The 14,876-nt window shown below is 39.5% G+C and overlaps 2 protein-coding genes across 4 annotated transcripts in view; both read left to right on the top strand.

Moving 5' to 3' along the window:
• The window catches only part of LOC109973700 (putative all-trans-retinol 13,14-reductase), a 15,125-nt gene extending 8,078 nt beyond the window's left edge, over positions 1-7,047 (top strand). The window contains exons 8-12 of the mRNA XM_020623485.1: positions 510-648; positions 2,587-2,696; positions 4,660-4,826; positions 5,672-5,831; positions 5,926-7,047. Coding sequence (XP_020479141.1) covers positions 510-648; positions 2,587-2,696; positions 4,660-4,826; positions 5,672-5,831; positions 5,926-6,074 — 725 coding nt within the window. The 3' untranslated portion in view covers positions 6,075-7,047. The remainder of the gene's footprint in view (positions 1-509; positions 649-2,586; positions 2,697-4,659; positions 4,827-5,671; positions 5,832-5,925) is intronic.
• A 1,612-nt stretch (positions 7,048-8,659) lies between these two features.
• Positions 8,660-14,876, top strand: part of LOC109973707 (SWI/SNF-related matrix-associated actin-dependent regulator of chromatin subfamily E member 1-like) — an 11,895-nt gene continuing 5,678 nt past the window's right edge. Inside the window, exons 1-6 of one of the 3 annotated variants that reach the window (XM_020623498.1) lie at positions 8,660-8,769; positions 9,337-9,408; positions 10,148-10,191; positions 10,908-11,006; positions 14,017-14,097; positions 14,715-14,846. In XM_020623498.1, the coding sequence (XP_020479154.1) occupies positions 9,402-9,408; positions 10,148-10,191; positions 10,908-11,006; positions 14,017-14,097; positions 14,715-14,846 (363 nt within the window). In that variant the 5' untranslated portion in view covers positions 8,660-8,769; positions 9,337-9,401. The other 2 variants (XM_020623496.1, XM_020623497.1) reach the window with 2 other exon arrangements.

The raw sequence follows: 14,876 nt of genomic DNA, 5'->3' as shown, positions 1-14,876 counted from the left end.
ACCTCTGAGACTATCACAGTGCAGGTGCATTTATACGGAGACTTGATTACACACAGGTGGATTCTATTTATCATCCTTTGTCATTTAGGTCAACATTGGATCATTCAGAGATCCTCACTGAACTTCTGGAGAGAGTTTGCTGCACTGAAAGTAAAGGGGCTGAATAATTTTGCACGCCCAATTTTTCAGTTTTTTATTTGTTAAAAACGTTTGAAATATCCAATAAATTTCGTTCCACTTCATGATTGTGTCCCACTTGTTGTTGATTCTTCACAAAAAATTACAGTTTTATATCTTTATGTTTGAAGCCTGAAATGTGGCAAAAGGTCGCAAAGTTCAAGGGGGCCGAATACTTTCGCAAGGCACTGTATGTAAACTCATTTAATGGTGCTTATTTCTTATTTAGTGTATTTGTCTATGATTTATATTCCTGTATCAATGTGTTATTTATTTCACACTGCCCATAAGTGTCTTTGTGTGTGTGTGTGTGTGTGTGTGTGTGTGTGTAGAGATCAAATCACTGCTGAATACGGTACGCCACGGTATGGGTTCCTTCTTGGTCTTTGTTGGTCTGGATGGAACTAAAGAGGAGCTAGGGATTGTTTCCACCAACTTCTGGATCTATAAAGACAATGACCTGAACTCACTGTATGTTTTTTAAATATTTCTTTGTATTCCTTTGTTTTCCTGTATCCTCTTCATTTCTACAGCTGATGTTTTCAGAGGTTTACTTGCCAAATATAGGCCACATTTTGAATCACTTTACTTATTTTTCAGTTTCCATTACATTATTTAACACAGCCTTGTCTCTGTTATATTATATTAAGCATTTCAAGGATTTACTTACATAACAGCCACAACAGAAAGCTGAACAACAGCTTAATATGTTACCAGTGATTATACAATGATGAAACCTTGGAGTGCTATAAAACTCCCGATTCGTGATGGGCTGCCAAAGGTTTGTACTGGTGCATGCTGTTTTATCTGCTTGCTATAAATATATATGGATGTAGGGCTGGAACATCAGCAGACACTGTGAAATTATGTCCGAAAAAGTCAGATAATAGAGGTTCAAAATATTTGTCAAACTGTGGGACAGCGTGTTCCGCCTGATCCTCTGACAAATAGTACATTTCTCAGCCTAACTCATGTGCAGTACATACAGACCACATTAAAGTAATATGACATGTGGGCAGTATAGCCTCACTGAACTGAAGTAAAGGTGGGCTACAGAAAAGCTGGCTTATATGATGCTTTTGTGAAATCAGACAAAAGAAGGAAAATGGTGAGGCAGGAAAGCCATTACACCAGACCTCAGATATCCAGCGAGCCCAGAACCACATGGGGACATCAGGAAAGATAAGTTTGGTCACGCTTTCCTGCTCCTCCATACCAACTTCTAATGCACCACACGGTAGTTAGGATACAATGTGATGATATTTCTCCTAGTGGAGTTCAGTTTACAAGCTGAGGCCACCACAAAACAACAGTGAATGACCTGCACGTGAGCAGGAAGCACTAGTGCACCCTTTGCACACTGCTCAAAATAACACTCATTTACATTAATACAAACGTCAATGCTGATCTTCACTAGCATATCTAGGGAACCGTTTCTGAACTGACACTTTAACAGTTCTGCCTTTAAAGTCTGCACCTGAATATACAGTAACTGGTTAGCAGTTTCCATGCTAACACTTAGCATAACAAACTAAAGCTTTAGTATTCCATTCTTCCCTTGGCATAAACAATACTTAAGCACTTAAACCAAAGACAAATGAGTCTATTAACTGCATCCACATTTCCCTCACTTGTATGTTTTTAATTCAGTTTAAGTTATTTAAATTATATTTTATTTTTATAGTGCCAAATCACAACAACAATCATCTCAAGGCACTTTACTCAGTAAAGTATTCATTGTGTCTTAGCTGAGCTCACATAAGATGCAAGGAGAGAACAACCAAAGAAACATGTTCAAGGAGACATAAGATGTCCTGTGACATACCTTGTTGTGTCACCCTGTGACTTAAAACCTCTTCTTCTTGGCTTCAGGGAGCATCCAGTGTTAGTGGTGCATTACCACCACCCACTGTACTGAGTGTGGGCCAGTAGTTGAGCCAAAGGAAATATAGTGTATGTATGTGTGTAGACAAGACAACCAGGCACAAGGACAGTTTCTTCCCCTGGGCATCGCTCTGAAGAACACTTCATCCATGACAGTATGACTGGACAATAAACCTCAGTGCAATACCTTTTAATATACATTGTACAGATTATGCAGATTCATTAAGGTTTCTATTTTTATTTTAAATACTCAATTATTATTCAATTTTTTATCTTGTCTCCCAATGAACATTCCTTTGTCTGACTGCATTGTTTACTGCCTGTTTATACTGTTTATTTTGTTATACTACACAGCCTTATGTTGGTTTATTGTTTACTTGCCCCTTGTTGTTGCCTTGCATGGGGATATGTACATGCACATTGAGAGCCACTGTACCAGAGTCCAATTCCTCATGTCCAACACACCTGGCTAATAAAGCTGATTCTGATTCTGATTTAATGTGTCTGTGTACACATAATTTCAAGTATGGAGCGATACTCCTCTCTGGGCAGAGAGCAGATATTGGGGAACATTCCCATGATGTTCATCACATTCCCATCTGCTAAAGACCCCACAGCCAACATCAGACACCCAGGTAATACACAGCGATATTAGCTTAGATTAGATTCGCCTTATTGTCATTACCCATGTACAAGTACAAGGCAAGAAAATGCAGTTTGCCATCTAACCAGAAGTGTAATAACAGCAGTGAAAAGTGCGCAGTATCTACAGTATGAACAGTCAAAACTAATTTACCGATTATGTACAATTGATTTTTACAGTAAGATATGTAGGGTAATGTACGATGTTCAGCAGACTATGGATTCAAATTACAAGTAATGGACAGGTACATTAAGCTTATAAAACACTAGTGTAAAGGGATGAGATGGAATGAAACAGTGCAGAATAAGAAGATAAGTTACATGAGTGAACAGTTCAATGGATGTAAATAGTGCAAATATAAAGATAAATATGGAGTATCTGCATATGAACAGTGTGCAAAAGAATACAGAGCAGTATCCTGTGAGTAGAGAATGTGCAAATTAACAGATCACTTCAGTGATACAGGTAACAGAAGTGTATTGCATTAGTCCTGGGAGGAGAGATGAGAAGGGGTGAGGTGTGTGTAATGACATAGACGAGGGCAGTCGGGGGTCAATGGGGGGCAGAGTTCAGTAAGGAGATAGCTGTGGGGAAGAAGCTGTTCCTGAGTCTGCTGGTTTTGGTCCAGATGCTCCTGAAGCACCTCCCAGAGGGCAGGAGCTCAAACAGTTTGATAGCAGGGTGAGAGGAGTCCTTGAGAATGCTGCGAGCACATTGGAGACAGCATTCCCTGTGGACACCCTCAATGGTGTGTCCTTGTGATGCGTTGGGCAGTTTTCACCACCTGCTGCAGTACCTTGCGGTCGGAGACAGAGCAGTTTCCATACCATACCATTTGAGGATAATGGTGGAGGAGCAGGTGTTATCTGACCTAACATGCTGAGGCCTGTTGGTCAGAAAGTCTAGAATCCAGTTGCAGAGGGAGATGCTGATGCCCAGGTCGCCAAGTTTGGTGGTTAACTTGAAGGGGCTGACTGTGTTAAGTGCTGAGTTGAAGTCCACAAACAATATTCTTGCATAAGTGTTGTTGTCCAGGTGTCTGAGTACAGAATGCAGTGCTATGGAGTTTGTATCCTCCATGCCCCCATTGCTGCGGTAGGCAAATTGGTGGGGGTCCAGTGTGGGTGGGAGACAGGTCATCAGACATGCCAGGACCAGGTGCTCGAAGCATTTCATGACAATGGGTGTGAGTGCTACAGTCATTCAGGCACGCCGAGGTGGAATGTTTCGGCACTGGCACAATGGAATGGTGTTGAAGCATGTCGACACAACTGCTTGGGCGAGGGACAAGTTAAAAAAGTCCGTAAAGACGTCAGCAAGCTGTCGAGCACATGCCCTGAGCACGCGTCTAGGGATGCTATCAGGGCCATCAGCTTTGTGTACATTGGTGCTTGGCCTTCTTGATGCCCCTCCTCAGTTTGGCCCTGGATAAGCTATAGGCTTGTGCATCACCAGATCTGAAGGCAGAGTTGTGGGCCTTCAGCGGGAGCCACACCTCCTTGTTCATCCATGGCTTCTGATTTGGGTACGTGGTTATCTGTTTCTGGGTTGTGACACTATCAATGGCAGTGGTAATAAAGTCCAGCAGTGAGGAAATGTAGGTGTGGATGTCCGTGTTAGAGACACAGGTAGCCCAGGAGGTAAACATACTCCAGTCCAGATATGCCTGTAAGTGCAGTGTTACCTGCAGAATTATACTTCATGGTACTCACAAGAACTGCCCAAGAACAAGAAATGATGGCAGAATAATACACAGCCATTTGCACATCTGTGATACTTTTTAACTTTTAAGGCACTCATGCTGCACACTGCATTGAATGTTTTCATGCATGCATATAACTTAATCTCAAATGATGCTCGGCTAATCTGTAGCAAAATTTTAACCATAATCAGCCTTTTTTGCTGGACAATCCAATTCAAAGAGAAAGAATAATTCTTATTTTATTCCCCTGCAGGTAAGTCCTGTATGACGTTGCTGACAATGGCTCGCTATGAGTGGTTTGAGGAATGGAAGGGGACACATCTTGGAAAGAGGGGACAGAACTACCTGGATCTGAAAAACAGCATGGCCCAAGAACTCCTGGACTGGGCATTAACCATCTTCCCTCAATTACGAGACAAGGTGTATGTCAGTGTTTTTATGTGAATGTGTTTTTTTACAGTTATTTGCAGGCATTTTTAGGTGCATATTAATATTAAAATATACTGCTTTGTTAAATGGCACTGCTGGTTTGTTGATTAATTAAGCTTGCTTTAGTAGAGCAGAAAATGGTTATGTAAAATGCCCTGAGACATTTATTGTTGTGAATTGGTGCTATACAAATAAACTGAATTGAATTGATTTCCTGACAAATTTCCTTGAATGAAATTACCCCATTTAAATCCCAGTAAGTATTTGTCTATCATTTATTTATTTTTGTTTGTAGACAAATTTCACATTTTTGTGTTTCCCACCACTTATCCTAAAAGTCCCATGGTTAGGCTTTGGAAGGTTACCAACTGATTACTTTCATTTTTACTTAAAACAGTACCAAATTGCAAGGTGTTTTTTTTTTTCAAGAAACCTATTACAAAAACATTTATAAATGAATCTCAAATTACAAACTGACTTTACCAGCTGTTATAAATCCATTGTATCTACTCTGGTATGATTTCTAGAGTGCCTTTTTACTGTTTACACAATACCTGTCCAAGAAATTGCTGTACCTTTTTGTATGCACAATGGCAGTTTGAATTGCTAAAGTTCTATGATGAAGAAAAAAAATTCAAGGCTTTTATTCATGAGATATAATGAATAAAAAGCCTTCAATATTACATGGCTGACACTAATATATTTCAGCTAGGTGTTGAAACAAGTGAATAGTGTTCCCTTTTGAGGCTACAGCTCTATATAGCACATTACTGTTGATATATTGTACTTTTGTCTGTACTTTTGTCTACAAATATAACATGTATATGTGTGTCCAGGTGGTAATGGTGGATGCTGCCACCCCTCTAACAAATGTTCACTATCTGGGTGCTCCGAGAGGTGAGATGTACGGTGCTGAACACAACCTGGAGCGCTTCACACCAGAAGCAATAGCAAGGACACGACCACAGACACCCATCAACGGACTTTACTTAACAGGTGACCTGACTGTCAGGACGGTCTCATCTGATCGGACTGCTATGGACACACCTGCTCAATGTTTCTGTGTGTGTTTGTGTGCGTGTGTGTACAGGTCAGGATGTATTCTGTAATGGCATGGCTGGTGCTCTGCATGGTGGGCTGCTCTGTGCCTCGACCGTCCTCAATCAGATACTCTACATTGACCTCCTAGCCCTGAAGATCCATCTCAAACACAAACAGAACAATCGGAAACTGAACTAGTAGTAAGAGGCACCACCCTGCCTCCACCCTCCACAGCTCATAATCTGTGTTATCATGACTATAATTTGTTGTCTGCAACAGCTATTATTCATTCTGTGTAAGTTAAAGTGGTATTTATGTTTTTCAGATTTCCAGATAGTAAAGGAAAGGATGAGTAAAGGTCAGAGATAAGTGATGGTAAAACTCAAGATGCAACAGTGGAGACAGAAACAAAGAGAAAGTAAAGAAGGTGAAACTGAAAAAATGAATCAGCTGATGGAGAGAGAAACCGTTGAGAGGATGGGAAACTGTTAAGACCTAACTTATATTTTAAAGCTAGAAAAACCCTGGAACCTGTTATAAAACAAAGAACAAATATTTTAATAACGGTAATAATACTACGCAGCCATATTTAAATACAGTAGAGTGCATGCAATGCCATTTAACTGTATGTATGGTCAAGTTGAGACACCCATGGTTGATATGGTGACCTATGCACCACATTAATCAAGGTCTCGTGTGGACTAAATATTTCAATGCTGTTTCCTAAGCCTCATTTAGGTGTGGAGGCCTTCCAGCCAACAGTTTCACCAAAAGTTCATTTCTCATAGCCTCATTTAATAGCTCGTTTGCCATTGGTCATGACATTCAGGGAAATGACACATGCTTCAAGGTGAGGTTTTGTTTGGAGGTCTAGAAACTGAACTTCAGAAACACGTTTTATGTCAATCTTGACCCTTCTCTTAAACATTAAAGGACTACACAAGATCACAACAGAAAATAATTAAGTTGTACTACATGGAAAAGAAAGTAAAACAAAATAAGTTTGTACAGGAAATGCACAACCATTTTATTGCTCATCTATGTTTCTCTGCTGCCACACAGAATTTCAGTATAGCTACTGTTAGGAAGCCATTGTTTATCTTTCCTTGTCTTTGAACAGTATATAGGAAGTTTCCTATTTTAGAGAAGTTGAAGAATAAATGAAAGAGCACCAAGACTTGTAAATATTCCTATTTTTTTTATGTTGTTTACTTGCTCCAAACTGTGAATGACTTCACATCCACAAGATGACTTACTTTGCAGATTTATTAGGTTTCCACACAAGGCATGAGTTATTGTTTGTGATATATTTTGGTGGCCAACAATGTCCATCAAAGGACTGGAACTCCAACGACTAGGGGGCATTGTTTGCCATAGAAGGAAGCCTCTTAGATGAGAGGTGAAATGTTTTCTACCTAAAACTACATATGTCCAAATACCTTCTGCTAATTTTTTTCAGCATACTATGACCTGGATGACTGACAGTTTGCACAAACATGTTGCTAGTCTATGAGATACTAAGTTGAAGGTGTCAATAGTTATTGGTCTAGTCCATTTAAAATAGCAATAAAAAAATTCAAGGATTCAAGATTTTTATTTGCCATTTATGAATAAACAGACAGTCTAGGCAATTCTTGTGCGGCTGTCCTTTGGACTCAGGTAAGGAGTCAAAAGCCAGAAAGAACACTTTTAGTCTTAAAATAAAAAAGTTACATAAAGGTGACAAAGCATTAAAACCGAAATACACAAAAATAGAGTAATAGTATTTCCCACAGTGAACATTGAACAAACATCGCACTTAGTAATTCACATGGTGGAGTTGGATATGTCATTACGCTTGATGAAGTAGTGAGGGGTTATTACACAAACATTCTCACATTTTTCACATTTTCCTATTTGCCATCAGTCTTACTGCGGCAGGGAAAAAGCTGTTGTAAAGTCTTGTTCTGTGTGTGATGATACTGTCCACCCTACTGTGCCTGAGGCTGTAGGTGCAGTTTTTGTATCTGAGCAGGGAGTGAGTTGGGTGGCATAGGTCTCTGATTATGTTCTCTGCCCTTTTATGACAGCACTGTGTGTACAGTGTGTCCATAGCAGGCAGTTCAGTCCCAGTGATCCTCTCTGCAGTCTTTATGACCCTTTGAAGAGCCTTCCTCTCCACCTGTGTGGTGTTACCATACCTGTAATGCCAGTTTGGTATAGCAGGAAGACTGGGATAAGAATGTGAGAATATAATTTGGTCACATGGGACTGAACAGTACACTGATAAAGTTAATGAAACTTAATACCAGCAAATGTTAAAAACTGCAGGTCCTTTTCACTTTGTAACATAAGTTACAATGACTGAGCACCTGACCTAGTGTTACCTGAGTGGGCTGATTATGTTATGACATAATTTGCCTAATGTTTGTCTTTATTGCTTTAAATTATTCTAATTTTAGTCTAATATGCTGTTGTAAAAAGCTAGGTGTACAAATGTATTAGACCTTGGACTTTTTATATTTTATTCATATATTTTATTTTTTTCATATGTGAATAAGGTGCCGTGGCCATCAAACTAGGTCCTGGTGTTATGTCAAATTCTGATACCTATCGAGACTCTGCTACTAAGGTGTCATTTCTCGACAAGGTAGCACAATTTGACAGAACACCGGTCACAATTTGAGAGGTGTCGAATCTGGATCCGGTCTTGTTTCGAAAAGGGGAAACACGTCTCTGCAGGTAATATCTATTTGCCAGTTGCCAATAAACATCATAAATGTTTTAAATAAACGTGCTTTTATTCTGAAAAGCCTGTTTTCCGCCAAGCCAGAAGAAAGCCACACTTCCGGTCTGTGTGTGAAAAGCGGAACAAGTGGCCCTACTAAGGGAAAGGGGAACAAAGGACCATTGAGTGAGTGTGTTGATGTTATTTCAAGGCTAATAAAGAAAATGTTATATTCTACCATTTGTAAGGTTGATGTAAAAAAAAAAAAACATTACACAAATATAATTGTTTTACCGTTCAGTAATATAGGGTGGCTAAATAGCTCCATGTGCGTCGCTGTAGCGGGTGACGGTATTGTCGTTAGCCTAGATTCATCACCAAGGCTGATATTATGGCAAGCGTTGTAAAGTTACAGCGTCAGCCACGCTGCATTTTATATATATTGGTGCGTTTGTTGGAAGACAATTGTTCCGAAATAGAGTAAGCGAAAGCTAGATATTCTGCTAAATAGCCGCTGTCATTTTTTTGCGGCAAACGGTGTCTTTGTGTTAGCATGTTTGGCTAATTAGCCAGGCCGGGTAATTTTAGCTTGTTTTTAAGACCTTCAACCACTGCTGTCGTAAATGGTTATCAAAGTTTGACATTTTTAATACTTTACCTGTGCATATATAGCGATTTTGCGTAGCAGACAACAAAAGTGCAATAGCAGGATGATTGATAATGACCTAATTTGTTTGACTGATCCACCCCCAGGTTTTCTTATTCAGGTTAGCCAACATGGGAATAGCCTGCGCTCCGTAATTCAGTCCCAAACCACGATGTCAAGTAAGTAAACATTAATCTTATTAATAGTCACTGATAACTTACTACATTAGTAATGACCTCTGTCCAGGGCACAGTGCTTAGGCGCAGCAGACACACATTCTCGTTATTTAGACCATAAACACAAACACTAACGCTAAGAAACCAGGAAGGGTCAGTAGTAAAATCCTAGCGAACTACAAGGTGTTCCCTGGTTCGAAAACTCTCAGCTGAAGATCAGACTGGGTGGCAGTAGTTTTTTTTTTTACATGGCATTTAACTGATGTCACTGGCATCTAGTCCTGGAAGAGAAACAACTGTTGTGCTAATGCACTTTATGGTCATTATGGAGGCTGTAGTTTGTGCTTCTGTTGAACTGTACTGCATTATATAGACAGCTGTTTGTTAGTTAGCCTAGCTCACTACCATAGCATAAATAAGGTGGATCAATTAATAGAAACTCTTGCCTGCAGTAAACTTGAACAGCAACACAAACTGCAGCCTCCATAATGATGATATAGTTGAAGCAGCACCTGTCTGAAACGCTTGAACACAAACTGAACTATCACCTTCATAAGGAGGAGTTACTGCAGAACTGTTGGATATGACTTAGTTTTAGCTACATGTATGTAATAAACTGACAAATGAGTGTATATAAACATACACATTTTTTAGCAGACTAACCCCCCCGTGTCCCCGTTCAGGGGCTAAACGATAGAAAATGAATGAATGAATAACAGCTATTATCCTCTTTCTCTGACAGAACGGCCATCTTACGCCCCTCCCCCTGCCCCTGCCCCAACAACAGTAAGTGTCCAACTCCCAGTTTCAGTGACTTTTACTGTTGAATGGCCAGAGGGCTGTTTGCTCTGTACATTTTTTTTTTTTTTTGGTTCCTTTTTTATCTTTTTTCTTGCCATCTTAATCCCTTCCTTCTTAGCCTTTTCTATTGCTTTTGTTTCTTTCTCTCTGTTTGAACACATGGAGATTGCCACAGATCTTGGTCAGCTCTCCATAATTGCTCTCACTCCTGCTTTTTCCTCTCGTACCACCACATATTCAAGGTCTTGAGGGGTTTGGTTTGGCTCGTGCTTTTACAAAGCTTAATTGGAGCTGGGGGACTAGTTTCCTTGAAATCTGATTTAAAATCTTAAACCTTGATGACATCAAATTTAATAATTTAGCACATGTATTCTTAGTAGATGTACAGTATGTCTGCAGGTCTATATCAACATGCAGTAACAGGGTACAACATTGTGCATACTGGGGGGATGATCTGAGCTTGTTGCAAGGTCCTGGTGTACATGTAACATTCTCATGTTGTGCACTCATTCTGAATGTCAGCCTGCCAACCAGTTACCTTTTTTGCCTTGCATGATGATGTCATGGAAAACAAACAAGTTGAAAAAACAAAATATATTTTATGTTTTCTCCCCTTTTCACTTATTTGTGTTTATCCCTCTTCCTCCTCTTGTTTGTGGGCCATTTCTCATTCGTGTTTTGTCTCATTTGTCTTCCATCAGCAAATGCCTTCCACCCCAGGGTTTGTGGGCTACAACCCTTACAGCCATCTGGCGTACAACAACCTCCGGCTGGGAGGGAGCTCCGGAGGCTCCAGCAGGGTAATGAATTGGGGGGGTTTTAAAAGACAAAACCAGATAAGGGGATGGGTTCACGATAAGAGGGCGGGTTGTCAGAAAATGTCTTGGACTAAAAGCGAAAAGACACCAGCATAGAGAATGTGCAGAAGGTGAGGCTAAAACAGACAGAGGCTGTTGGGATGATGATCATGAACAAGTGATAGTGATGAATGTTTTTATTAATGTTAATGTTTTTATTTATCTGATTTTGCTGCTAGACATCAATGGGTTTAACTAGTATAAATTTATGGAGCTTAAAATGACTTTGTTGTGCTGAGGTTGTGAATTGATATTTGTCATGATACCAAAATAGAACATAGTTTGTAGTCAAATTTGTTGGACAGTGTAAATGGGTCAGTTTTAAACACTATAATAACAATTATGAAATATTTAGACTTTACAGTGCAGGCAAGACTTCAAAGTTCACTATACTGGGCAGATTTACCTCCCAGTTAGAATACGAAAAAAGTGTGTATGTTGAAAGATACTGCGGAAAACTTACACACTGGAATTGATAATATCCCAATTTTATTCCATGAAAAGCTTTACCAGGACACTTGACACTGAAATTAGGTGTTGCATTTTTTGTTTCATTTTATTAATGCATGACATCTGCATCTTTGTGTGGTCTTGCAAGAGGCAATTGCTACGTTTACATTGTGTTTCTGCTTTTTTTTATTATTATTATTTAAAATGAATGAAAGAATTTTACATTCATGAACTCATCTGTACAAGCCAAAGAAAATCCCTCACCAGCTATGTTGGTCACACTATCTCGGACAGAAAGACCTTTCTTTGATAAACAGCCAGAATGGAAAAAACTGTCTGTGTTCTTCTGGCACATTTTTATATGGCCAAAACAAGCTGTTGCAACTCTGTGGGTAATAGTTTAAGGCCCAGCCTCTGTCAAGTGTTACTGTTAGACAGAACAGTGTCATTACTCTCCCATCTGTGCACTGCAACACACACTAGCTGTGTCACATGGCATATAGACTGATAAAATCTCCTGCAAAAGAGTTGACCTTTTTATGTAATCAGAAGAGGGATCGGCATGCATTTATCACAGTCTCTGTAACATCCAACAACATTAGCACTACGTGGCATATGAACTATTAATTAAAAATCGATACTGTTTTGATAATCAATACCGTATCACAAAGCATAATATTGCAATACTAAAGTGTACTGATATTTTCTTACTCCCCTACCACCAGTAAATGTTACACTATAATTTAAATGGACAAAACTTTTGACTTGTTTTTATCTTAAAGGGAGTTGATCTGATGCACATCAGTGGATGAATCTTTCATTCACCTTCTCTAGTTGGTCTCCTTTGCCTCTTTTTGACGGGGTTTTTTGTTTTGTTTTTACAGCATAACTGAGTGACCAAAAACAGTTCTTCATCATGTGCATAGTACATAACAGCATTCAATGCATGAAGCATCTCTTGCCAGCAAACTCTCTGGAGAGCTGGAAAACTATTCTCTTTTCTGTTGAATGAGAGAAACCAGAGACATTGACCACAGACATTCAGTTCCCATTCACAATATCTCTCACTGCACCCTGTTCTGGTGGATTAAACACTTGAAGTTTAGTGGCTTAGATCACAGAGTTGGTACTGCTTTTGTTTACATCTTATTTTTGATTTATGAGTGAGTTATGTAATTTATCAAAATACATTTATATCTCTGTTTTATTTATATGTTGTTACATGTATTAGTTGTCTGAATTGTTGTGCAATCATTGTTTTGGACTCTACAGTCTCTAGCCCAGTTCATCGTTGTACCCTCGATTCACTCTGTGCACATGTTGGTTTGCAACCTGACTGGACGAAGGTCATCAGTGAAACAGCTCCTGTTATGCCTCTTCCTCTCCTGTACATTGGGCATGTTTGTTCCTGTGTGTGTGTGTGTTTTCTTTTCTTTTCAGGTACATGTACCTGATTAGCTTATTTTCACAATATTTTTAAGTCCTTAACCGTATTTCACAGAGAAATAGTGTTTTTTGCACCACTACTTTATCTGACACCACGTTTTTTGCTTACAAAACATAAAAAGATGTTGTAGAACATGACCGTTGAAAACATAAAAAGATGTTGTAGAACATGGTGGTTATAGATCACATTTCTGTACTTAACAATATATACAAGTAGAGCTGAAACATTTACTTAATTGATTAGCTGACTGACAAAAGATGAATGGTTTATCTGGTTTAAAAATACCATATATTTCATGATCACAGGCTCTCAAAAGTCAGGGCCCCATTTTTCGTTTTAATTTTAATTGTGAGGTCTGTCTTCAGACACTGAGGTCTCCACAACTGGACAACCTGGTGTCAAAGGTTACAGTGACCTGTGAGTTAATACAAAAGACAGTTTAGCAGTGTTTCAGCAATTATTCAGATACAGTAAAATGCACCACTATCACTTACTTTGCAGAAAACATTTTGTTTGATAGGAGGAACGAGGACAGCAAGCAAACCACGTTTCAGTGTCCATATCACCATGACTGGTGTAAGACTGACTTTAAAAAATGTTTACCTGTTCTTTCAATTATAAGTTTAGAAGCTTTTTGCTTTTGGTTGGAATATTTTTGGTCAGTCTGGTGGATGTAATAGGCTTTGTCCTCAGTTCTTCAGATGTGGGTGGCATACAAACAGGAATGTACAATTTCATGCCTCATTAAGTTCCTGATGTTTCACCTGCAAAGCTTGCATGATGGCACCATATATGCATGTAAATACATTAATCCAGTTGTAAGAAAGCATTCAGGACCTCTGAGGTGATGAGTGTTCTCACTTATGTTATGTTTACATGAGCCTCACCATCATCACTTATTTGCGGATGTTTTATGATAGTGTTTTTTTTTTTAATGTTTTGTTTGCTTTTCTCACTTCTGTTTCCAAGCCTCTCTTTGCCCCTTTCTCCCTCTCCTGCATCATTTTCATCTCCTTATTCACAGTTTTCTCCCCTTTGTCCCCCTTCCTTCTACAGAACTCCTCAGGCATCACCGTTCCAAAACCTCCCAAACCTCCAGACAAGCCACTGATGCCTTACATGCGGTACAGCCGGAAGGTAAGCAGGAAGGTAAGACACCCATCCACGGTGTCTGCTTTTACTGCTTGTCCGCCCATCCCCTGTGAAGTTGCAGGGGTTTCAGGGTGGGAAACAGCCAAGTCATGACGCCTTCACCACCACCTCAACCACCTAGTGGATACTAAACTCTTATCTTGTTGGTGCTTACATTAGCTGCCTGTGCTTGTCAATGCTAAAGAGCAATTATAGCATCTCCTTGTGTTTCCCCGTGCAAGCATGATCTGTTACAGCCTCTTTATTTCTTCACTTTTTTTTTTGCTTATCCTTTACCTGCTTCTCCATTTCTACAGCTGGAAATTTTAATATTGATTGCTGCATAAAGAAAACATGTATTCTAAAAATTCACAGACAAACTGGTGGGTCATTCCATTGCATCCAGTTTTATTACAACAGTTTATATTCTGTACCTTTATTAATAAATCTGTACAGTGGAATATATTCTAGAATTTCTTTGCTTTGCACTTTTCTCACCGTTTTCCATTCTCTTGAAGTTTCTTATTTGCGGTTATCTGCAGTTGCCTTGTAGTGACCATATGTTGTTTTTTTTCTGTGTGCACGGTGATGCTCCTGCTGGTGCATGTGTTTGCACATGCAAGGTATGGGACCAAGTGAAGGCGTCCAACCCAGACCTGAAGCTGTGGGAGATCGGAAAGATTATCGGGGGGATGTGGAGGGACCTGACTGATGAGGAGAAACAGGATTACTTGAATGAGTATGAAGCTGAGAAGGTGAGCTGCCAAAGGGTCTGAATTCCTGCT

The sequence above is a fragment of the Monopterus albus genome, unplaced genomic scaffold, assembly GCF_001952655.1.
Source record: "Monopterus albus unplaced genomic scaffold, M_albus_1.0 scaffold301.1, whole genome shotgun sequence".
NCBI classification, from domain to species: domain Eukaryota; kingdom Metazoa; phylum Chordata; class Actinopteri; order Synbranchiformes; family Synbranchidae; genus Monopterus; species Monopterus albus.
Note: the sequence above shows the minus strand (reverse complement) of the source record. Positions and strands in the feature narration are given on the sequence as shown.